Below are 24,351 nucleotides of genomic sequence, written 5' to 3' on the forward strand. Positions count from 1 at the left end.
GCATACATACAAATATATCTACAGTGAGTGTACAAAACATTAGGGACACCTGCTCGTTCCATGACATAGACTGACCAGGTGAATCCAGGTGAAAGCTATGATCCCTTATTGATGTCACTTGTTAAATTCACTTCAATTTGTGTAGATGAAGGGGAGGAGAAAAGTTAAAGAAGGATTTTTTAGCCTTGAGACAATTGAGACATGGACAGGGTGAATGGGCAAGACAAAATATTTAAGTGCCTTTGAACGAGGTATGGTAGAAGGTGCCAGGTACACCGGTTTGAGTGTGTCAAGAACTGCAACGCTGCTGGGTTTTTCACGCTCAACAGTTTCCCCATGTGTATCAAGAATGGTCCACCACCCAAAGGACATCCAGCCAACTTGACACAACTGTGGGAAGCATTGGAGCCAACATGGCCAGCATCCCTGTGGAACGCTTTCGACACCTTGTAGAGTCCATGTTCCTAATGTTTTGTACACTCAGTGTATAGTGCTATAGAAGAATGAAACAGACTGCATGTAAAAAAAAAATATCCAATAAATACAGTTAACTTGACAGTGTTTTGGAGCATCTCTCTGCATACAAACGTGTGAGCAGTATAAAAGAACACAGCGCTAGTAGCACCCAGTAGCAGGCTAGGCTAGCTGGTGGAGGACACCACCATGTCCAGCTCTTTAACGTTCTCCTGGCTGCTGGTGAGACCACAGCTTCCTGAAAGCTCAGGGAAGTGGATGGCTCTGGTACCAGGGATGGGCGACGCTGGAGACTGGGCCAGGCCAGGCTTCTTAGGGGGGATGGGGGGTGGGTTGCCCCTCTCTGCCCGGGGGATGGTAGGTGAGCGGACCCCCAGAGGCAGAGCAGCACCAGAGGCCCTGGGGATGACTGGGGAGGAGGGGGCCAGGGCCAGGGCCAGGTTACGGTAGTCAGTGCCAAAGGGAGAGCTGTTGGGTGGCGGCGTTTTGGCCCCCTGCTGGACTGTGAAGCGGGACAGGACCTGGGTGACGGTGCTGCGGGCCAGCTGCTTGGCCGGGCTGTGGACAGGGACGGGAACGGGCTCAGGGGACAGGCTGGGGGTAGGGGACAGGTCTCTGGGGGAGTGAGGCAGGCTGCCACCCCCTCCTCCACCCTGCTGCTGCTGTTGCTGCTGCTCTGGGTCAGTGTGGCCCTGGAACTTGTGGCGAGCAGCGTGGAAGCGATGGTTGATGCCTGCCTGGTAGGAGGACTGGTAGCTGGGGCTGATGGCCAGCTGAGGAGAGGAGCAGGGGGAGGAGGTGACGGAGGAGGGCCCTGTGCTGCAGGGCGATAGGCTTTGGGTCAAGAGGGCAGGGGACAGCAGGACAGAGCTGCTGTTCTCACTCCAGTTGTCCTGGCCCAGTCTGTCTGGAAGGACCGGCACCTGCTCCTCCCTGGGGCAGTCATGGTGCCCGTTGACTTTAGGCTCCTCAGTCTCACCCCCCTCTGCCTGGCTGGGGTGTGGTGGTGGTGACCCTCCACTGGTGTCAACAGGAGAGTCTCTCCTCTCCTCCTCAGCTCCCCTCTCTCCCTGCAGCTCTCTCTTCAGCACCTCCACCTGCTCCTGCAGCTGGCAGCACTGGGCCTCCTCCCTCTTGAGCCGGGAGCGGAGCTGCTCCCTCTCCGTATCAAACTCAGCCAGCTGCTCCTCCACCCTGGCCTCCATCTGCAGGGCCCTCCTCCTCTCCTCCTGCAGCTCAGCCCTCAGGGCAAGGACTTCCCCCTGCTCCTTCTCCAGCCTACGGCCTGCCTCAGCCAGGCGGTGGCCCTCCTCCAGAGCCCGCTGGCTGGCCCACTTGCACTCCTTGGCCAGGGCAGAGGAGAGCTGCTTGTGCTGGACCCGCTCCTCCTCCAGCTGATCTAGGACCTTCTTCTGTTCCTTCTCCAGACGACACACCTGGCCCCGCTCAAACTCCAGCTACAGGCAGAATAGAGTAGAATAGGTTACAACCGATAAAAACTAAATAGCCTATAGCAGTTATCATCACTCTACTATAGCAGTTATCATCACTCTACTATAGCAGTTATCATCACTCTACTATAGCAGTTATCATCACTCTACTATAGCAGTTATCATCACTCTACTATAGCAGTTATCATCACTCTACTATAGCAGTTATCATCACTCTACTATAGCAGTTATCATCACTCAGATATTGATCTTAACTCTACCTGTTGCAGGAGGCGTTCCCTCTCCTTTTCCAGGATGTAAGTGACATCATCGCCCTCGGCTGTGTCCTCTGCATGCCTTCTCCTCTCCTCCTCCAGATCTGCAATGACCTGACACAACCACAGGGGGGAGACAGAGACACAGAAATGATCAGTTCACAGGTTAGGATATTCTGCTCACTAAATCCTTCCCTGAGTCAAGGTGGACAAGAACCCCTCGTGATTAGTTATGCTTTGGTAGCCAGCTAGTTTATCTTTAATCTAATCAAGAGTATAGGGGTTGGCATCTAAGCCCCAGTCTCATCCCCAGTCTCAATCCCAGTCCCAGCTCTATCCCCAGCTCCAGCTCCAGTCCCAACCCCAGACCTACCTTCCTGTGCCTGCTCTCAGCTGCAGCTAGCTGGGCCAGCATCTTCTCCTGCATCCTCCTGCAGTGGGTGACCACCAGCTTGAGCACGGCCAGGGGGCTGGAGCATGCTACAGCCTGGTGGACCCCAGGGCTCTGCCCTCCCAAGGCCTCGCTGTCCCTCTGCAGAGCCAGGAACGGGTCGCTCAGGTTGTACTTCCCATACCGCTCTTCCACGTAGGTGTCTCTGTGCTGGGCCTGAGGGGGGAGAGGAGGGTTGAGAGACACTGGTGTAGACTGTATGTGTGTCAACATGGGCTATATGGTGTAGGATGGTGGTTGTTATTGTTCAGTCAGCTCTTAAGATTCTTCCTGAATAAACACACTCTTTCCCGGAGATATTTTACAGTTTTGTAACTATGTAAGAAAGTCAACCAATCTCATCATCAGACACTTACTTACTAAACACTATAAACAATACATGTACTATACACAAGTCTAACCTGGCTTCCCAGTGACTTTAAAAGCTTATTTTTCAGTTTCTGCATGCTGCTCTTTTTCTCTCTTCAGGCCTGCTGCAGGAATCTTCCCTCCACTCCACTGCCCGCTAAACAGGAAGTCAGCCAGAGCAGCAAACATTACATGCCAAGAGAAACATCAACCATATTTTCTATGGGGGTGGGGATTCCCATCCCTACCAGGAAGATGGGGAGAGGGAGGGAGAGAGAGCAGGAGAGAGAGAGAGAGAGAGAGCAGGAGAGAGAGAGAGAGAGAGAGAGAGAGAGAGAGAGAGAGAGAGAGAGAGAGAGAGAGAGAGAGAGAGAGAGAGAGAGAGAGAGAGAGAGAGAGAGAGAGAGAGAAAGAGGAAGAGGAAGAGCAGGCAAAAGAGGAAGGAGTCAAGAGAGCGAGGGAGTGAGAGAGAAGGGGGAAGGAGAGAGAGAAGGAGCAGGCAGAAGAGGAAAGGGCAGTAGAGAGAGAGGAAGAAGCAAACAGATGGTGTCTGTCTTCAGTCAGTGTTTACAGGGTTGGGGACAGCTGTGGCTGCTGCTGCTGCTGCTGGGGCCAGGGCCAGGGCTGACTAGACCTCTGTTTTACTCTACCAGTGCATGGGGAACAATGGAAGTCTAGGCAACTTCAGCGACTGCTTCTGAGCTGCAGTGAACCTAGCTGAAGGAGTCCATATAGTGGTTGTAGGGAAACAAGGCACAGGTCTAGTAACAAAGATGATCAAGGGCTTATCACCAGGGATGGCCATTCTTATCCGCTGACGGTCAGTGTTTCTGCTGGGCAGGCTTTTGCTTTTTTGGTGCTTTTTTTTTACACACCTTAACTAGTCAAACTCTTCAAGATTATTAGCTAGTAGAGTCAGGTGTGTCTCTGCTAGGCTGGAACAAAACAAAAGCCAATGTAATTTCTAATATCTATCCATCAGGGGCCAGTATAAAATATATATATATATGTATTCACTAACTGTAAATCGCTCTGGATAAGAGTGTCTGCTAAATGACTAAAATGTAAAATGTAAATGTAAATATTGGGATCAGAGGAGGATGGTGGGAGGAGCTATAGGAGGACGGGCTCATTGTAATAGCTGGAATAGAATGAATGGAACTGTATCAAACATATGGAAACCACATGTTTGACTCCGTTCCATTGATTTCATTCCAGCCATTACAAAGAGCCCATCCTCCTATAGCTTATTCTATTTCATCTGGTCCGTTGGGAAGTGAAGGATAGAAAATAAGGAGAGTCAGGAAAGCACATGAGTCCTGAGACAGTAGTCATGAGACAGTAGACCTGTGAGACAGTAGTCCTGTGAGACAGTAGTCCTGTGAGACAGTAGTCCTGTGAGACAGTAGTCCTGAGACAGTAGTCCTGTGAGACAGTAGTCCTGTGAGACAGTAGTCCTGTGAGACAGTAGTCCTGTGAGACAGTAGTCCTGTGAGACAGTAGTCCTGAGACAGTAGTCCTGAGAGACAGTAGTCCTGTGAGACAGTAGTCCTGTGAGACAGTAGTCCTGTGAGACAGTAGTCCTGAGACAGTAGTCCTGAGAGACAGTAGTCCTGAGACAGTAGTCATGTGAGACAGTAGTCATAAGAGACAGTAGTCATAAGAGACAGTAGTCCTGCGAGACAGTAGTCCTGCGAGACAGTAGTCCTGCGAGACAGTAGTCCTGTGAGACAGTAGTCCTGAGACAGTAGTCCTGCGAGACAGTAGTCCTGCAAGACAGTAGTCCTGCAAGACAGTAGTCCTGTGAGACAGGAGACGTGTGACAGGAGACATGTGAGATAGGAGACATGTGAGACAGGAGACGTGTGAGACAGGAGACATGTGAGACAGGAAACGTGTGAGACAGTAGTCCTTTGAGACAGGAGACATGAGAAAGGAGACATGTGAGACAGTAGTCCTGTGAGACAGTAGTCCTGAGAGACATTAGTCCTGAGAGACAGTAGTCCTGAGACAGTAGTCCTGTGAGACAGTAGTCCTGTGAGACAGTAGTCCTGTGAGACAGTAGTCCTGAGAGACAGTAGTCCTGTGAGACAGTAGTCCTGTGAGACAGTAGTCCTGTGAGACAGGAGACATGTGAGACAGTAGTCTTGTGAGACAGTAGTCATGTGAGACAGTAGTCTTGTGAGACAGTAGTCCTGAGAGACAGTAGTCCTGAGACAGTAGTCCTGTGAGACAGTAGTCCTGAGAGACAGTAGTCCTGAGAGACAGTAGTCCTGAGACAGTAGTCCTGTGAGACAGTAGTCCTGTGAGACAGTAGTCCTGAGAGACAGTAGTCCTGTGAGACAGGAGACATGAGACAGTAGTCCTGTGAGACAGGAGACGTGTGACAGGAGACATGTGAGATAGGAGACATGTGAGACAGGAGACGTGTGAGACAGGAGACATGTGAGACAGGAAACGTGTGAGACAATAGTCCTGTGAGACAGGAGACATGAGAAAGGAGACATGTGAGACAGGAGACATGTGAGACAGGAAACGTGTGAGACAGTAGTCCTTTGAGACAGGAGACATGTCTCTGAAACACACAGTGGACACAGTCTGGTGCCTGACAGCTAGTCATGATGACCAATGACCCAATACCCTGGTCCTGTATCTGACCTGTGTGACCCAATACCCTGGTCCTGTATCTGACCTGTGTGACCCAATACCCTGGTCCTGTATCTGACCTGTGTGACCCAATACCCTGGTCCTGTATCTGACCTGTGTGACCCAATACCCTGGTCCTGTATCTGACCTGTGTGACCCAATATCCTGGTCCTGTATCTGACCTGTGTGACCCAATACCCTGGTCCTGTATCTGACCTGTGTGACCCAATACCCTGGTCCTGTATCTGACCTGTGTGAACCAGGAGAGAGGGGGAACATTCCTCAGCCTCCCACATTACAATACAACAGTCCAGTGAAGCTCCCCACACCAAGCGCCAAGCCTAGCCTGGTCCCAGAGATGTATGTAAGTATCACCGAAGATCCACGTTAAAATGTAAAGGTAATTTCCGATTGAGCCGACATATGCAGCGTTTACAGTGAATGCAGTCTCCGCGACCGCGGGAACATTGAACATTGCCTTTAATCGTCAATCACGCTAGAAAGCGGATCTTCAGCACTACGGATTGAATGAGTCTTCTAACCGTTGCTGTCATCCATTCAGGCCTTGTCTGTTCCAGCTCTCTACAGGGACTGCTCTGACACCAGTCAACTCTCATAGAGTAAACAAGGAAATGAAGACGATGGTGCCTCCCCCCCCCCCCAGAGCACACATGCACTCATGCACGTACACACACAAACACAAACACACACATACAGCACTGGGAGGTGGTTTGGTGTTCCAGTGGTGTAATCGAGGAGGGGGGGGCGGAGTGTGAGGAGGTGGACTGACGTAAAACACATTCCTGACGTAGCTTATGTTTAACAGCCAAGTCAACCAATGCTTATTCAGTCATTCCTGCACTAATGTGGCGCTGCTAACATGCTAACAGGCCCGAAAGTAGGCGGTCCCATTTCTCATATTTTGTGCTTCTTACAATAACAGTTGACCAGGGAGAGTCTTTTTTTCCCTGTACTAGCGGAACGGCTGTGTGCCAAATATGGGCATCGCTAGGGTCCAACTTTCTGATGCGAGCAGGCAAGATGAGTCATGGATGGGTACTGGTTAACACTGAGCAAAGCTTTAGCCATCATCAAATATTTTATAAACTGAACACACAAATATCTGCTATTATAAGAAATGAGGAACATATAACGGGAACAAAACAAACTTAACAAACCTTAACCCTTTAGACTAAATGGAAATAGGAAAACACCCTGTGGCTGACAGTGACACACCACCATACATTAGGCTTCTACGTCAATGGCAGCTTGTGGCTTCCCTGGAGAACCACGTACTGAATAGTTCTCCTGACTATAGTATGAGACTGAGTGCCTTGAGCAATAACACTTGTTCACATGATCTCTTGCTCCAAATGTTGGTGAGAGTTCATATACTGCCTGACACACAGTTCTTTGACACACTTAAATCTATTGAAAACCAAAAGATGAAAAGCTGCTTGGTGGGCGAGCCCTCTAGTCTAAGCCTTTCTCACTTTGAGTAACTATGGGATCCATTGTTGTAATGTTGTTCATTTTTCTTTAAAGTGAGGGCAAGAAGGGATTCCATATTCCACTGTACAATACTGAGGTAATCTCAGAACCAAATATTGTGTGTTTGCAGGCCACAAGAGACTACTGCTGATGCAACCAAGGATTGAGTTAACCCTATCAGTCCCGAGATCTAAGCAAAAATCGGCTTTTCATTTATCTGACTTTCATTGATCTGCATGTCCAACCCTTATATTTAGCCTACCAATGAAGTGTTTCACCATTTTCGGGGGTCCTGTGAGACAGGAGACATGACACAACCGGGCAACCATTTTCATAGATAGCTTTTAATAGTTTGTAGCTCAAACCATTTGGACTACAGACATGTTTGTAAAAAGACCTGGTTGATCACACAGACGAATGGTTGGTATCTACGGATACAGAAGAAATTGACGAATCCAACAACCCAGAAGTCTGTAGTTCAATATTTAAAAAGGGTTAGCAGTCCAAAACGTGCCGGCATTACGGTGGGACTCATTGGGTTAACAGATCATGGTGATTTAGTGTCAGTGAAGCCACACAGTCAGCCACACACATTCTCCACCGCTCCAGTTAAGGACTTTCTTTATTTGTTCACTCCAATACTCCCTGCTCACATAGAGTCATCTTCCACCCACCCATCACAGTGCAGTAGTCATCTTCCACCCACCCATCACAGTGCAGTAGGTATCTTCCACCCACCCATCACAGTGCAGTAGGTATCTTCCACCCACCCATCACAGTGCAGTAGTCATCTTCCACCCACCCATCACAGTGCAGTCATCTTCCACCCACTTTTTATTTTTTATTTCACCTTTATTTAACCAGGTAAGCCAGTTGAGAACAGGTTCTCATTTACAACTGCGACCTGGCCAAGATAAAGCAAAGCAGTGCAATAAAAACAACACAGAGTTACATATGGGGTAAAAAACATAAAGTCAAAAATACAACAGAAAATATATATACAGTGTGTGCAAATGTAGCAAGTTATGGAGGTAAGGCAATAAATAGGCTATAGTGCAAAATAATTACAATAGTATTAACACTGGAATGCTAGATGTGCAAGAGATTATGTGCAAATAGAGATACTGGGGTGCAAAAGAGCAAAATAAATAACAATATAGGGATGAGGTAGTTGGGTGGGCTAATTTCAGATGGGCTGTGTACAGGTGCAGTGATCGGTAAGGTGCTCTGACAACTGATGCTTAAAGTTATTGAGGGAGATTTTTGCAATTCGTTCCAGTCATTGGCAGCAGAGAACTGGAAGGAATGGCAGCCAAAGGAGGTGTTGGCTTTGGGAATGACCAGTGAGATATACCTGCTGGAGCGCAGACTACGGGTGGGTGCTGCTATGGTGACCAATGAGCTAAGATAAGGCGGGGATTTGCCTAGCAGTGATTTATAGATGGCCTGGAGCCAGTGGGTTTGACGACGAACATGTAGTGAGGACAAGCCAACAAGAGCGTACAGGTCACAGTGGTGGGTAGTGTATGGGGCTTTGGAGACAAAACGGATGGCACTGTGATAGACTACATCCAATTTGCTGAGTAGAGTGTTGGAGGCTATTTTGTAAATGACATCGCCGAAGTCAAGGATCGGTAGGATAGTCAGTTTACGAGGGCATGTTTGGCAGCATGAGTGAAGGAGGCTTTGTTGCGAAATAGGAAGCCGATTCTAGATTTAACTTTGGATTGGAGATTCTTTATGTGAGTCTGGAAGTTGAGTTTACAGTCTAACCAGACACCTAGGTATTTGTAGTTGTCCACATACTCTAGGTCAGACCCGTCGAGGTGGTGATTCTAGTCGGGTGGGCGGGTGCCAGCAGCGTTCGATTGAAAAGCATGCATTTAGTTTTACTAGTGTTTAAGAGCAGTTGGAGGCTACTGAAGGAGTGTTGTATGGCATTGAAGCTCGTTTGGAGGTTTGTTAACACAGTGTCCAATGAAGGGCCAGATGTATACAAAATGGTGTCGTCTGCGTAGAGGTGGATCTGAGAGTCACCAGCAGCAAGAGCGACATCATTGATATACACGGAGAAAAGTGTCGGCCCAAGAATTGAACCCTGTGGCACCCCCATAGAGACTGCCATAGGTCCAGACAACAGGCCCTCCCGATTTGACACACTGAACTCTATCTGAGAAGTAGTTGGTGAACCAGGCGAGGCAGTCATTTGAGAAACCAAGGCTATTTAGTCTGCCAATAAGAATGCGGTGGTTGACAGAGTCGAAAGCCTTGGCCAGGTCGATGAAGACGGCTGCACAGTACTATCTATTATCAATCGCGGTTATAATATCGTTTAGGACCTTGAGCGTGGCTGAAGTGCACCCATGACCAGCTCGGAAACCGGATTGCATAGCGGAGAAGGTACGGTGGTATTCGAAATGGTCGGTGATCTGTTTGTTAACTTGGCTTTCAAATACTTTCGAAAGGCAGGGCAGGATGGATATAGGTCTGTAGCAGTTTGGATCTAGAGTGTCACCCCCTTTGAAGAGGGGGATGACCCGCGGCAGCTTTCAATCTCTGGGGATCTCAGACGTTATGAAAGAGAGGTTGAACAGACTAGTAATAGGGGTTGCGACAATTTCGGCGGCTAGTTTTAGAAAGAAAGGGTCCAGATTGTCTAGCCCAGCTGATTTGTAGGGGTCCAGATTTTGCAGCGCTTTCAAGACATCAGCTGTCTGAATTTGTGTGAAGGAGAAGCGGGGGGCATGGGCAAGTTGCAGCAGAGGGTGCAGAGTTGGTGGCCGGGGTAGTGGTAGTCAGATGGAAAGCATGGCCAGCTGTAGCAAAATGCTTGTTGAAATTCTCGATTATTGTAGATTTATCGGGTGGTGATAGTGTTTCCTAGCCTCAGTGCAGTGGGCAGCTGGGAGGAAGTGCTCTTATTCTCCATGGACTTTACAGTGTCCCAAAACTTTTTGGAGTTAGTGCTACAGGATGCAAATTTCTGTTTGAAAAAGTTAGCCTTTGCTTTCCTGACTGCTTGTGTATATTGGTTCCTAACTTCCCTGAAAAGTTGCATATCGCGGGGGCTATTTGATGCTAATGCTGTACGCCACAGGATGTTTTTGTGCTGGTCAAGGGCAGTCAAGTCTGAGGAGAACCAGGGGCTATATCGGTTCTTAGTTCTGTATTTTTTGAATGGGGCATGTTTATTTAAGATTGAGAGGAAATTACTTTTAAGGAACAACCAGGCATCCTCTACTCTACTCTACTACCAATGTTCTGGGTGAAATACCGCTAGCTGTGGCTAATAGCAAGTAGCTAGTTAGCTGGCTAGCTAGTTTCAACTGGAGATTCTAGATAAAAGGTAAGTCAATAATAGAATCCGTTCCACATTGAGTGAGGCGGGTTGCAGGAAAGTATATTTTGTAGAAGGATGAAAAGTCTGATAGGGAAATATGTACGAAAAATACAAAAAAACAGGGTATTTACAGGCTATTTACAGACACACGACAAAAACAGAACTGCACTACTACGCCATCTTGGATATCGACCTAGCAGGGTGCACTAAATTGCCTTGCCTTAGATGGCCAGTGCCCAGTAGATGTGTGGAATGAGGTCTAGACACAACACAAGAATGCTCTACGGGGGCCTTGATTTCTGACATTTCTGTTCACCTGGATACGGTAGAGTTTATTGGATTATCCAGGTTACTTTGTAATGTACTCAGTACTAATTTGCATCAGCAGTCATTGTGATCAATACTCAATACGACATATTAGGATGAGCCTAGAAGGCTTGGCAGATTTTAATTCTGTTGTTGTTGTCTGTACACCACGTTGTGTACAGTATGTGAATGAGTAGAATATGTGGATTAATAGCCAGAGAGTATCCTCAGACCGCAGAGAGATAAAGGATAATCTTCCCATAGCCAGACAGCCTGACATCCCAGGCACATGGACATGAATTGGCTTAAGTGGCTAGCGCTGTGGCAGTACATCCTGGCTACTAAAGTAGAGCTCCTTCCCTGGTTGGCTAAAGGATCTCTCATCAATTAAGGTCAGGTTAAATCATGTGAGGTCAGGTAATGAGTATCTGTCTCGTCTTCAGCCGTCCCGCATGTACACTACAGGACCACTAGAGGCCTGGTAAGAGAGTCTATTAGGTAAAGGCCAACTCTGCTCTCGAACCCCTGTCCCAGGTTGTGGACCACTAACCTGGCCATCTTACATCCGCTACTCCTTTGAAGCATGACCCGAAAGCGGTGGAGTGGACAGTAAGGAGGCAGACAGGATGTTGACAGTTCACCTCAGTGAGATCATTTTATTTACAATATTTACAGATGCAGGATGACTTGGCCAACATACTTAGTACAAAAATAACAAACTTGACGCTGACATAAAGACTTGGATGAATCAAAGATATTCTCTGCAATAATAAACTGTTCAGGCATTCAACTATAATGCCTCTCACTGAACACAGGCGTAGCTCCACTCTAGCTACCTGTTACATGCTATCTCCCAGGCGTAGCTCCACTCTAGCTGTCTGTTACCTGCCCAATTTATCTCACAGGTGTAGCTCCACTCTAGCTACCTGTTACATGCTATCTCCCAGGCGTAGCTCCACTCTAGCTGTCTGTTACCTGCTATCTCCCAGGTGTAGCTCCACTCTAGCTACCTGTTACATGCTATCTCCCAGGCGTAGCTCCACTCTAGCTACCTGTTACATGCTATCTCCCAGGCGTAGCTCCACTCTAGCTACCTGTTACATGCTATCTCCCAGGTGTAGCTCCACTCTAGCTGTCTGTTACCTGCTATCTCCCAGGCGTAGCTCCACTCTAGCTGTCTGTTACCTGCTATCTCCCAGGCGTAGCTCCACTCTAGCTGCCTGTTACCTGCTATCTCTCAGGTAGTCCTCTTCAGTAAACGGAAAGCGCAACTCCAACCAATGTTCTTGTTTGTTTCATGCGCTTCGTGGCAACTCCTCGGACATAAGTATAAATCATAGTTACATCTCTATACCTAAGACCTCACATTATAGGTCATGGGTGGCATCATTAAGGGGCCTTGGGGCCGTGCCTGGAAATGAAACAAGAGGAAAGACCGGGGAGAAGGATAGCTCTTACCCTGAGGGCCTCAATGACCAGGTCACGGGCCTCCAGCTCTCCTTCCAGGACACTGAACAGCATCAGCAGCTCTGGCTTACTCAGGCTCTCCATGTTCATCCGGGACTCCTGTGGGCATGCCGGGGAGAGGAGCTGGGTCAGAACCATGACATACACTGTCAATACATTATAATATAACAACATGGAAGTTATGTGCATGAGATGAAGATGTTTTTTTGCTTTGTGTATGAACAGGATATTTGGATATGATGGCCTATACTGTACTTAGGTTAAAGCATCCTTGAATCCTGTGGGTCATTGTGGATCACTATAGATTTTGAATTAACTTTTAACAGTGCAGAAATTAGCACACATCTGGCAAAGACTTGGATATCAGTCAAAATGTGAATCTAAGAGGTCCACTATTTAAACACTAGATGCATTTACCAGGCCTTACTGGGTCTGGACCATCGTTAATAAAAGCTGAAAGCTTTGGTAAACTGAGAGAAAAGCACTGCATTTTCCATTCACTGTCATGGTTGACTTGTATTTGTGAGGAGCTTGTGAACGTCATACATGTGGAGACAAATGCCTCACACACACACACACACACACACACACAACATATGGTGAGCAGACAGAGACGGAAACTCCAAGTCCCAATCCATATACGGATTGTCACATAGTTGTCAACAAGATATTAAGTAACTGACAATGAGCTGATTGCCCTCATTCATTCCCATACTCGTTCATATCGAGACTCAACAAGTTGTGCGATCCTCTCTCCCTCCAACTTTTGGTTGGACCCCATTAGAGTTAGTGGTTAAAAGGCAGGGGAGAGAATGTTTGAGATATGTTGTGGTCTCTTTGTCGGCTTGCATTCTTTACTTGGTGCAGCTGCTCTGGGTCTGTTGACAACACTGTGGTATCCACACCTCAAACATACAACCACACTCTGGCCAGCCAACACATGCAGGCCATGCTTTGGAATCAGTGTGGTTCATACAGTATCACACTAAGCAATGGGATCCTTAAAATAGTTTACAGAAACTCACGGTGAGCTCATTGGGATATTATTAGTAAGTTGGAAAGAGACCGTCAGACGTGACAAAATAACACAAAATAATAGTGTATTGGTAGCGTACTCAGATTTTGAGATGTTATCGCCGGTGCAGCTAAATGCTTGTGTTTCTAGCTCCAACAGTGCAGTAATACCTAGCAACACAAAACAATACACACATGTTCCAAAAAGCAAAAAAAATTAAATTAGTCCGTAATATAAATATAAATATACACTGAGCTTACAAAACATTAGGAACACCTGCTCTTTCCATGACATAGACTGACCAGTTGAATCTAGGTGAAAGCTATGATCCCTTATTGATGTCACTTGTTAAATCCACTTTAAATCAGTGCCGATGAAGGGGAGGAGACAGGTTAAAGAAGGATTTTTAAGCCTTGAGGCAATTGAGACATGGATTGTGTATGTGTCCCATTCAGAGGGTGAATGGGCAGGACAAAAGATTCAAGTGCCTTTGAACGGGATATGGTAGTTGGTGCCAGGCACACCGGTTTGTGTCAAGAACTGCAACGCTGCTGGGTGTTTCACGCACAAAAATGTCCCGTGTGTATCAAGAATGGTCCACCACTCAAAGGACATCCAGCAAACTTGACACAACTGTGGGAAGCATTGGAGTCAATATGGGCCAGCATCCCTGTGGAACGCCCTGACGAATTGTGTGTGTGTGTGTGTGTGTGTGTATATATACTACCGTTCAAATGTCTGGGGTCACTAAGAAATGTCCTTGTTTTCAAAAGAAAATCAATTTTTTTGTCCATTAAAAGAACATACAATTTATCAGAAATAGTGTAGACATTTTTAATGTTGTAAATGGCTATTGTAGCTGGAAACTGCTGATTTTTTATGGAATATCTACATAGGCGTACAGAGGCCCATTATCAGCAACCATCAGTCCTGTGTTCCAATGGCATGTTGTGTTTGCTAATCCAAGTTTATCATTTTAAAAGTCTAATTGATCATTAGAAAACCCTTCTGCAATTATGTTAGCACAGCTGAAAACTGTTGTGCTGATTAAAGAAGCAATACAACTGGCCTTCTTGAGACTAGTTGAGTATCTGGAGTATCAGCAATTGTGGGTTCGATTACAGGCTCAAAATGGCCAGAAAAAAAATAACTTTCTTCTGAAACTTGTCAGTCTATTCTTGTTCTGAGAAATGAAGGCTATTCCATGCGAGAAATTGCCAAGAAACTGAAGATCCCGTACAACGCTGTGTACTACCCCCTTCACAGAACAGCCAAACTGTCTCTAACCAGAATAGAAAGAGGAGTGGGAGGCCCCGGTGCACAACTGAGCAAGATGACAAATACATTAGAGTGTCTAGTTTGAGAAACAGGTGCCTCACAGGTCCTCAACTGGCAGCTTCATTAAATAGTACCCGCAAAACACCAGTCTCAATGTCAACAGTGAAGAGGCGACTCCAGGATTCTGACCTTCTAGGCAGAGTTGCAAAGAAAAAGCCATATCTCAGACTGGCCAATAAAAATTAAAGATTAAGATGGGCAGTCTGAGATAGAGCCTGGCGAAAACCAAACACTGCATTCCACAGTAAGAACATCATACCAAAGGTCAAGCATGGTGGTGGTGGTGTGATGGTTTGGTTTCCTCCACAGCGACGTGAGAGACTGATCAACAACTACAGGATGCATTTGGTTGGAGTCATTGCAGCTAAAGGTGGCACAACCAGTTATTGAGTGTAAGGGGGCAATTACTTTTTCACACAGGGGAATTGGGTGTTGCATAACTTTGTTTATGAAATAAATATGTAATTGTTGTGTTGTTTGTTCACTTACGTTCCCTTTATCTAATATTAGGTTTTGGTTGAAGATCTGATAACATTCAGTATCACAAATATGCAAAAGTAGAGAACATTTGAAAGGGGGCAAATACTTTTTCATAGCACTGTATATATACAGTGGGGAGAACAAGTATTTGATACACTGCCGATTTTGCAGGTTTTCCTACTTACAAAGCTTGTAGAGGTCTGTAATTTTTATCATAGGTACAGTGAGGGAAAAAAGTATTTGATCCCCTGCTGATTTTGTACGTTTGCCCACTGACAAAGAAATGATCAGTCTATAATTTTAATGGTAGGTTCATTTGAACAGTGAGAGACAGAATAACAACAAAGAAATCCAGAAAAACGCATGTCAAAAATGTTATAAATTGATTTGCATTTTAATGAGGGAAATAAGTATTTGACCCCCTCTCAATCAGAAAGATTTATAGCTCCCAGGTGTCTTTTATACAGGTAACGAGCTGAGATTAGGAGCACACTCTTAAAGGGAGTGCTCCTAATCCCAGTTTGCTACCTGTATAAAAGACACCTGTCCACAGAAGCAATCAATCAATCAGATTCCAAACTCTCCACCATGGCCAAGACCAAAGAGCTCTCCAAGGATGTCAGGGACAAGATTGTAGACCTACACAAGGCTGGAATGGGCTACAAGACCATCGCCAAGCAGCTTGGTGAGAAGGTGACAACAGTTGGTGCGATTATTCACAAATGGAAGAAACACAAAAGAACTGTCAATCTCCCTCGGCCTGGGGCTCCATGCAAGATCTCACCTTGTGGAGTTGCAATGATCATGAGAACGGTGAGGAATCAGCCCAGAACTACACGGAAGGATCTTGTCAATGATCTCAAGGCAGCTGGGACCATAGTCACCAAGAAAACAATTGGTAACACACTACGCCGTGAAGGACTGAAACCCTGCAGCGCCCGCAAGGTCCCCCTGCTCAAGAAAGCACATATACAGGGCCGTCTGAAGTTTGCCAATGAACATCTGAATGATTCAGAGGAGAACTGGGTGAAAGTGTTGTGGTCAGATGAGACCAAAATCGTGCTCTTTGGCATCAACTCAACTCGCCGCGTTTGGAGGAGGAGGAATGCTGCCTATGACTCCAAGAACACCATCCCCACTGTCAAACATGGAGGTGGAAACATTATGCTTTGGGGGTGTTTTTCTGCTAAGGGGACAGGACAACTTCACCGGATCAAAGGGACGATGGACGGGGCCATGTACCGTCAAATCTTGGGTGAGAACCTCCTTCCCTCAGCCAGGGTATTGAAAATGGGTCGTGGATGGGTATTCCAGCATGACAATGACCCAAAACACACGGCCAAGGCAACAAAGGAGTGGCTCAAGAAGAAGCACATTAAGGTCCTGGAGTGGCCTAGCCAGTCTCCAGACTTTAATCCCATATAAAATCTGTGGAGGGAGCTGAAGGTTCGAGTTGTCAAACGTCAGCCTCGAAACCTTAATGACTTGGAGAAGATCTGCAAAGAGGAGTGGAACAAAATCCCTCCTGAGATGTGTGCAAACCTGGTGGCCAACTACAAGAAACGTCTGACCTCTGTGATTGCCAACAAGGGTTTTTCCACCAAGTACTAAGTCATGTTTTGCAGAGGGGTCAAATACTTATTTCCCTCATTAAAATGCAAATCAATTAATAACATTTTTGACATGCGTTTTTCTGGATTATTTTGTTGTTATTCTGTCTCTCACTGTTCAAATAAACCTACCATTAAAATTATAGACTGATCATGTCTTTGTCATTGGGCAAACGTACAAAATCAGCAGGGGATCAAATACTTTTTTCCCTCACTGTACCTATGATAAAAATTACAGACCTCTACAAGCTTTGTAAGTAGGAAAACCTGCAAAATCGGCAGTGTATAAAATACTTGTTCTCCCCACTGCATATATACAGTGCTATGAAAAAGTATTTGCCCCCTTTCAAATGTTCTCTACTTTTGCAACTGTGAGAGACGGAATCTAAAACAAAAATCCAGAAAATCACATTGTATGATTTTTAAGTAATTACTTTGCATTTTATTGCATGACAGAAGTATTTGATCACCTACCAACCAGTAAGAATTCCGGCTCTCACAGACCTGTTAGTTTTTCTTTAAGAAGCCCTCCTGTTCTCCACTCATTACCTGTATTAACTGCACCTGTTTGAACTCGTTACCTGTATAAAAGACACCTGTCCACACACTCAATAAAACATACTCCAACCTCTCCACAATGGCCAAGACCAGAGAGCTGTGTAAGGACATCAGGGATACAATTGTAGACCTGCACAAGGCTGGGATGGGCTACAGGACAATAGGCAAGCAGCTTGGTGAGAAGACAACAACTGTTGGCGCAATTATTAGAAAATGGAAGACGTTCAAGATGACGGTCAATCACCCTCGGTCTGGGGCTCCATGCAAGATCTCACCTCGTGGGGCATCAATGATCATGAGGAAGGTGAGGGATCAGCCCAGAACTACATGGCAGGACCTGGTCAATGACCTGAAGAGAGCTGGGACCACAGTCTCAAAGAAAACCATTAGTAACACACTACGCCGTCATGGATTAAAATCCTGCAGTGCACGCAAGGTCCCCCTGCTCAAGCCAGCGCATGTCCAAGCCCGTCTGAAGTTTGCCAATGACCATCTGGATGATCCAGAGGAGGAATGGGAGAAGGTCATGTGGTCTGATGAGACAAAAATAGAGCTGTTTGGTCTAAACTCCACTCGCCGTGTTTGGAGGAAGAAGAAGGATGAGTACAATCCCAAGAACACCATCCCAACCGTGAAGCATGGAGGTGGAAACATCATTCTTTGGGGATGCTTTTCTGCAAAGGGGACAGGACGACTGCACCGTATTGAGGGGAGGATGGATGGGGCCATGTATCGCGAGATCTTGGCCAACAACCTCCTTCCCTCAGTAAGAGCATTGAAGATGGGTCGTGGCTGGGTCTTCCAGCATGACAATGACCCGAAACACACAGCCAGGGCAACTAAGGAGTGGCTCCGTAAGAAGCATCTCAAGGTCCTGGAGTGGCCTAGCCAGTCTCCAGACCTGAACCCAATAGAAAATCTTTGGAGTGAGCTGAAAGTCTGTATTGTACAGCGACATCTCCGAAACCTGAAGGATCTGGAGAAGGTCTGTATGGAGGAGTGGGCCAAAATCCCTGCTGCAGTGTGTGCAAACCTGGTCAAGACCTACAGGAAACGTATGATCTCTGTAATTGCAAACAAAGGTTTCTGTACCAAATATTAAGTTCTGCTTTTCTGATGTATCAAATACTTATGTCATGCAATAAAATGCAAATTAATTACTTAAAAATCATACAATGTGATTTTCTGGATTTTTTTTATAGATTCCGTCTCTCACAGTTGAAGTGTACCTATGATAAAAATTACAGACCTCTACATGCTTTGTAAGTAGGAAAACCTGCAAAATCGGCAGTGTATCAAATACTTGTTCTCCCCACTATATGTATACAGTGTATTCCGAAAGTATTCAGACCCCTTCACCTTTTCCACATTTTGTTACGTTACAGCCTTATTCTAAAATTTATAAAATAAAATAAATTCCTCATCAATCTACACACAATACCCCATAATGACAAAGCAAAAACAGGTTTTCAGAAATTTTCGCAAATTAAAATGAATACCTTATTTACATAAGTATTCAGACTCGAAAATTAGCTCAGGTGCATCCTGTTTCCATTGATCATCCTTGAGATGTTTCTACAACTTGATTGGAGTCCACCTGTGGTAAATTCAATTGATTGGACATGATTTGGAAAGGCACATACCTGTCTATATAAGGTCCCACAGTTGACAATGCATGTCAGAGGAAAAATCAAGCCTTGAGGTCGAAGGAATTGTCCGTAGACCTCCGAGATAGGATTGTGTCGAGGCACAGATCTGGGGAAGGGTATCTGGGGAAGGGTACCAAAACATTTCTGCAGCATCGAATGTCCCCAAGAACACAGTGGCCTCCATCATTCTTATATGGAAGAAGTTTGGAACCATCAAGACTCTTCCTAGAGCTGACCGCCCGGGCCAAACAGCAATCGGAGGAGAAGGGCCTTGGTCAGGGAGGTGACCAAGAACCCGATGGTCACTCTGACAGAGTTCCTCTGTGAAGATGGGAGAACCTTCCAGCCATCTCTGCAGCACTCCACCAATCAGGCCTTTATGGTAGAGTGGCCAGACGGAAGCCACTCCTCAGGAAAAGGCACATGACAGCCCGCTTGGAGTTTGCCAAAAGGCGCCTAAAGGACTCAGACCATGAGAAACAAGATTCTCTGGTCTGATGAAACCAAGATAGAACTCTTTGGTCTGAATGCCAAGCGTAACGTCTGGAGGAAACCTGGCACCATCCCTATGGTGAAGCATGGTGGTGACAGCATCATGCTGTGTGGATATCTTTCAGCGGCAGGGACTGGGAGACTAGTCAGGATCGAGGCAAAGATGAATGGAACAAAGTACAGAGAAATCCTTGATGAAATTCTGCTCCAGAGCGCTCAGGACCTCAGACTGGGGCGAAGGTTCACCTTCCAACAGGACAACGACCCTAAGCACACAGCCAAGACAACGCAGGAGTGGCTTCGGGACAAGTCTCTGAATGTCCTTGAGTGGCCCAGCCAGAGCCCGGACTTGAACCCAATCGAACATCTCTGGAGGGACCTGAAAATAGCTGTGCCGCAATGCTCCCCATCCAACGTGACAGAGCTTGAGAGGATCTGCAGAAAGGAATGGGAGAAACTCCCCAAATACAGGTGTGCCAAGCTTGTAGCGTCATACCTAAGAAGACTTAAGGCTGTAATCGCTGCCAAAGGTGCTTCAACAAAGTACTGAGTAAAGGGTCTGAATACTTATGTAAATGTGATATTTCTGTTTTTATTTATAAATTAGCAACAATTTCTAAACCTGTTTTTGCTTTGTTATTATGGGGTATTGTGTGTAGATTGATGAAGAAATAAGGCTGTAACCTAACAGAATGTGGAAAAAGTAAAGGGGTCTGAATACTTTCCGAAGGCACTGTATAGATTATTTTATTCAAACATAGGGTGTGTCTATATATGGAAAAGTACATGTTTAAAAATTTCAACAAATCGATTGGTCGAAAGAACAGACGACTCTCAGTCGACCAAGATTTGTTTTAGTCGGGGACAGCCCTAATATAATGGTGTGTAACAACAGTATGGACAGTATATGACTAGAAAAGGTGTGCACAGCAGTAGTTATATAGGATGATCCTTGACTACAACTTATTTTATATGCCGATGAACCCATGTTCATAGGGCCAGTTGTTCCTGACCAGGAAAAACACCTAATCAACTCGTAAACACTAGTGTCACCTCACCCAATCAGCATTCCCATATCTGATTATCCACAGCAATAGCAGAAGACCTAATACCCTCCATATGATATGCCTGCCTCAGTCTCTCGACTTTATTAGTCCCCCATCCTTCCAGTTATTCTGTGAGCCATGCTGCTCCGACCACTAAGCATTCAGCAGGCCTGCTCCTATACGAGCTCTGTGGTCGCCCAGTAGAAGTTTCCACATCGTGAAGTCATCAGGAGGGGCCAGCCAGAGCTCAGAGCGTTGCATAATGAGATGGGAGCCCAGGGGGCTTTGATTGGAGCTGCTACTGTACACCATCATGGGGGCTAAGAAGCTCTCCCAGCATCTGTCTGATCAATAACTAGACACTTAAAATATCTGAATGGACATAGTCTGACTCTAGACTATGGGATATGAATCGATTCATTTCCCTTTTCTGAGCTCTGGGACCGTAGCAAAGGATGCATCAGCAGAAATAGCATAGCTCGATCTAAATCTAATCACACAGTTATTACTCTACTACATTATGATTCATTCTGGCAGTTTCATCCCAGATCCAAGCACACACTGTACTGTAAAATATCTATGATCTGTAGATCTTCTCCAGACCCTCATGGCTTGGTTTGTGGTCTGACCACATGGCTAGCATGCTAATTGAAATCCCCACCTCCTTCAGTCTGCTTTTACAGCCTCGCTAATTTCACAGCCGCTTACATTTTACATTTTAGTCATTTAGCAGACGCTCTTATCCAGAGCAACTTACAGTTAGTGAGTGCATACATTTTTCATACTGGCCCCCCGTGGGAATCGAACCCACAACCCTGGCGTTGCAAGCGCCATGCTCTACCAACTGACCTACAGGAGGACGCTTGTAACCTGTCTGAAAATGTGTTCTTACTGTATTTGAAACATGCTAGGCCAGGTATAGCCTACATGTGATTTTCACACGTTAGTAAACACTACCTCTTAATTTGAAAAGTATTTATTCTAATCCCCTGCTCTTGATAACATGTCTGAAAGTAAGTCACTAGTAATGTATTATTCAAACAGATAGCATGGGCATGTTATTGAAAGAGATGGCATGCATGGGAAATCCAAATATTCCCACACTCGTTCATTTCCGCTCCCTAAAGAAATGCCTGCGTCTATAATCCCTTTTTATCCTTGTTTGTTTTAAGCCTAGTCAGCCATGTTCCCCTTATAATGCTACATTACACAAACATTGCCTCATAACAAACTTCTAACTGAACATCAGAGGCTCTCGTCTGTCTGTCCGTCCATCTGTCCTCCCCCCCTCTCTCTCTCTCTCTCTCTCTCTCTGTCTCTCTCGTTCTCTCTCATAGCACACAAGTAGCAGATGCCAGGGGCTAATTAGTTAAATCCCTTTGGCCTGCTGCACACTGACTGATCACAACCGCGGGTCACAACAGCAACTCCTTGTATAAAGAGATGTATCAAGAGACTCGATCAGATTACAAAGTCATAACTGGCATTCCTTTTCAAAGTCTGCAGCATACTGTCTGTGTGGGGTGTGCTGTGCAATAATTTGAATTTCAGTATCATGTCAGTGCTATTACAAATAAGAAACGCCTTTTACAAAGCCATTATAATTCATTGATTTCTTCCTGGTTTATTCCCATGAAGTCTGATCTAATTTCTGACCTTACATTGACAGCTTTAGGAAATACTAGCTACCCATCTCCTATATCAAAACTATTGGATACGCTAGGCGTGTAGTCTTGTCTATTTGTTGCCACAATGTTACAATGTAAAATGCTAGTGTGTGAGGTTATATCTTTCTGACAGAGGTTGAAAACATCACCAGACAATAAATAGACAAGACCGTAGAAGAGACTTGTTCAGTCACATCAGCCTGGTTCACATCATATAGCCTGGTTCACGTCATATAGCCTGGTTCACGCATATAGCCTGGTTCACATCATATAGCCTGGTTCACATCATATAGCCTGGTTCACGTCATATAGCCTGGTTCACATCATATAGCCTGGTTCACACCATATAGCCTGTTTCCCATCATATAGCCTGGTTCACGTCATATAGCCTGGGTCACACCATATAGCCTGGTTCACATCATATAGCCTGGTTCACATCATATAGCCTGGTTCACATCATATAGCCTGGTTCACATCATATAGCCTGGTTCACGTCATATAGCCTGGTTCACGTCATATAGCCTGGTTCACGTCATATAGCCTGGTTCAAGTCATATAGCCTGGTTCACATCAAATAGCCTGGTTCACATCAAATAGCCTGGTTCACATCAAATAGCTTGGTTCACATCATATAGCCTGGTTCACGTCATATAGCCTGGTTCACGTCATATAGCCTGGTTCAAGTCATATAGCGTGGTTCACATCATATAGCCTGGTTCACATCATATAGCCTGGTTCACATCATATAGCCTGGTTCACGTCATATAGCCTGGTTCAAGTCATATAGCGTGGTTCACATCATATAGCCTGGTTCACATCAAATAGCCTGGTTCACATCAGTACATTAAGAACAGACTATCATTATAAGCATGTCTACCAAATCAGGATACATAAACAGAGAAACCAGAATAAAGCATAAATCATATATAATGTGATATTTATATTAGCCAATCTTTGATCATAGGCTATCATTCAGGACATTTTAGAACTTGCCCAAGTCATTCAGATAAATCTGAAAGTTTAAAAATATTGAAGATGCTACAAAACCCCTCTAAGTTTAGTTCAGGTAATGAGCAACAATGTTCATTCATTCTGTTTTACTTCTCTCAATTTGATTGTATAGGCAACTGCGGATAAGCCATAGTCATATAAGGATAAACAATTATAAGAGGTATTACAACGTAGCTGTGCAGACTCGAGTGTCTGGCCAATCATAATAATATAAAAGTTTATATTCGAACATCAACATACCTTCTATGTCTCTTCAATGCCTTAGTACACGCCAACATGAACTTTAACAATTGTCAAAGATTGTCTTGCGTCTTCAGCTTTCAATAGCGGAAGAACTAATATGTGACATGTCCGTCAGCCTATAGGCAAGGCCGAATTCAGATTGTTGACCTATAAGCTTAGTCTAGTCTACCTCAGACGCAGAGTCAGGGAAAGGAAGCTGTCGCATGGGTTTTGGAATTTGCACTTATTTCTTTGTTTAGACTTTTTTTCGCCAAATGTTTGCCTCTTTCAAAGATCTTGATTGGTTGTTTTCCTGTATATTTCACGTTGCGTTAATTTACCTTATATCTTACAAACTGTGGCGCTTCACTTGAAATGTTAAAGTACAATTTTTTTAAATTCTCAAGATAGTTTATTTTTCAAGCAGACGTTTTGGAGTTCGCATTGTCAGCTCATAGGCTATAAGAAGCACACAAAAAAAGATTGAAATATGTAGGGTATGTTGTGATTTTTATCAGATAGCAAGGACTGCTCCGGGATCATGGAAAATGCACGTTTACAGAGTATCCTATTATAGGCTACTGCAATTTAGTCTCAGTTCAAATAGGCAGTCATAATGTTTCCATAATAACATAACACTTTATTCAAAATATGCACTTCGAATACTTAAATAATCCTATTAAAAAAATATATATATATCAGTTTAATCATGAGTTTTATAAAGTGATCCGATAAAAGGTCAATTATTGTTATTTTACTGCCATTGTTATTTTTATTAAAGGTGGACGACTCACATTAGTTTATATTTAATTACTACCTGACTTTATAAACCAGTTGATCATTAGGGCTATACCCAATGACCATTGCCTATACCCCCACACATTCATTTATTTCCCATACAAACATAACATTCAAATCCCTGGGATTCTTAGCAGGATTAGTGGGGATTACAGTTGTCTCCTGATCCTCTCAAACAATCCTATATGTTGTGACTATACGCCACCTGGTGGGTAGAGACAATACAATTCTGGTGTT

The 24,351-nt window shown here is 45.2% G+C and overlaps 1 protein-coding gene across 1 annotated transcript; it reads right to left on the reverse strand.

Annotated features, from left to right (window-relative positions):
- Positions 1-422: 422 nt before the first annotated feature.
- On the reverse strand, positions 423-23,442 carry LOC121574896 (CTTNBP2 N-terminal-like protein). Its single transcript, XM_041887562.2, has 5 exons — positions 23,335-23,442; positions 12,220-12,327; positions 2,553-2,786; positions 2,186-2,293; positions 423-1,931 (listed from the first exon to the last, which is right to left on the reverse strand). Exons 2-5 carry the CDS (start codon positions 12,316-12,318, stop codon positions 642-644), a joined length of 1,731 nt encoding a protein of 576 aa, XP_041743496.1. The 5' UTR covers positions 12,319-12,327; positions 23,335-23,442; the 3' UTR covers positions 423-641.
- Positions 23,443-24,351: the final 909 nt, after the last annotated feature.

The sequence above is a fragment of the Coregonus clupeaformis genome, chromosome 10 (genome assembly GCF_020615455.1).
Source record: "Coregonus clupeaformis isolate EN_2021a chromosome 10, ASM2061545v1, whole genome shotgun sequence".
In the NCBI taxonomy this organism is placed as follows: Eukaryota; Metazoa; Chordata; class Actinopteri; order Salmoniformes; family Salmonidae; genus Coregonus; species Coregonus clupeaformis.

Excerpts from the sequence above, each read along its gene's own strand:
- LOC121574896 (XM_041887562.2), bottom strand. The coding sequence starts at position 12,318 with ATGAACATGGAGAGCCTGAGTAAGCCAGAGCTGCTGATGCTGTTCAGT. Across the intron at positions 2,294-2,552 it reads CTGAGAGCAGGCACAGGAAG|GTCATTGCAGATCTGGAGGA; the intron begins GTAGGTCTGGGG and ends TGGTTGTGTCAG. Across the intron at positions 1,932-2,185 it reads GGGAACGCCTCCTGCAACAG|CTGGAGTTTGAGCGGGGCCA; the intron begins GTAGAGTTAAGA and ends TTCTGCCTGTAG.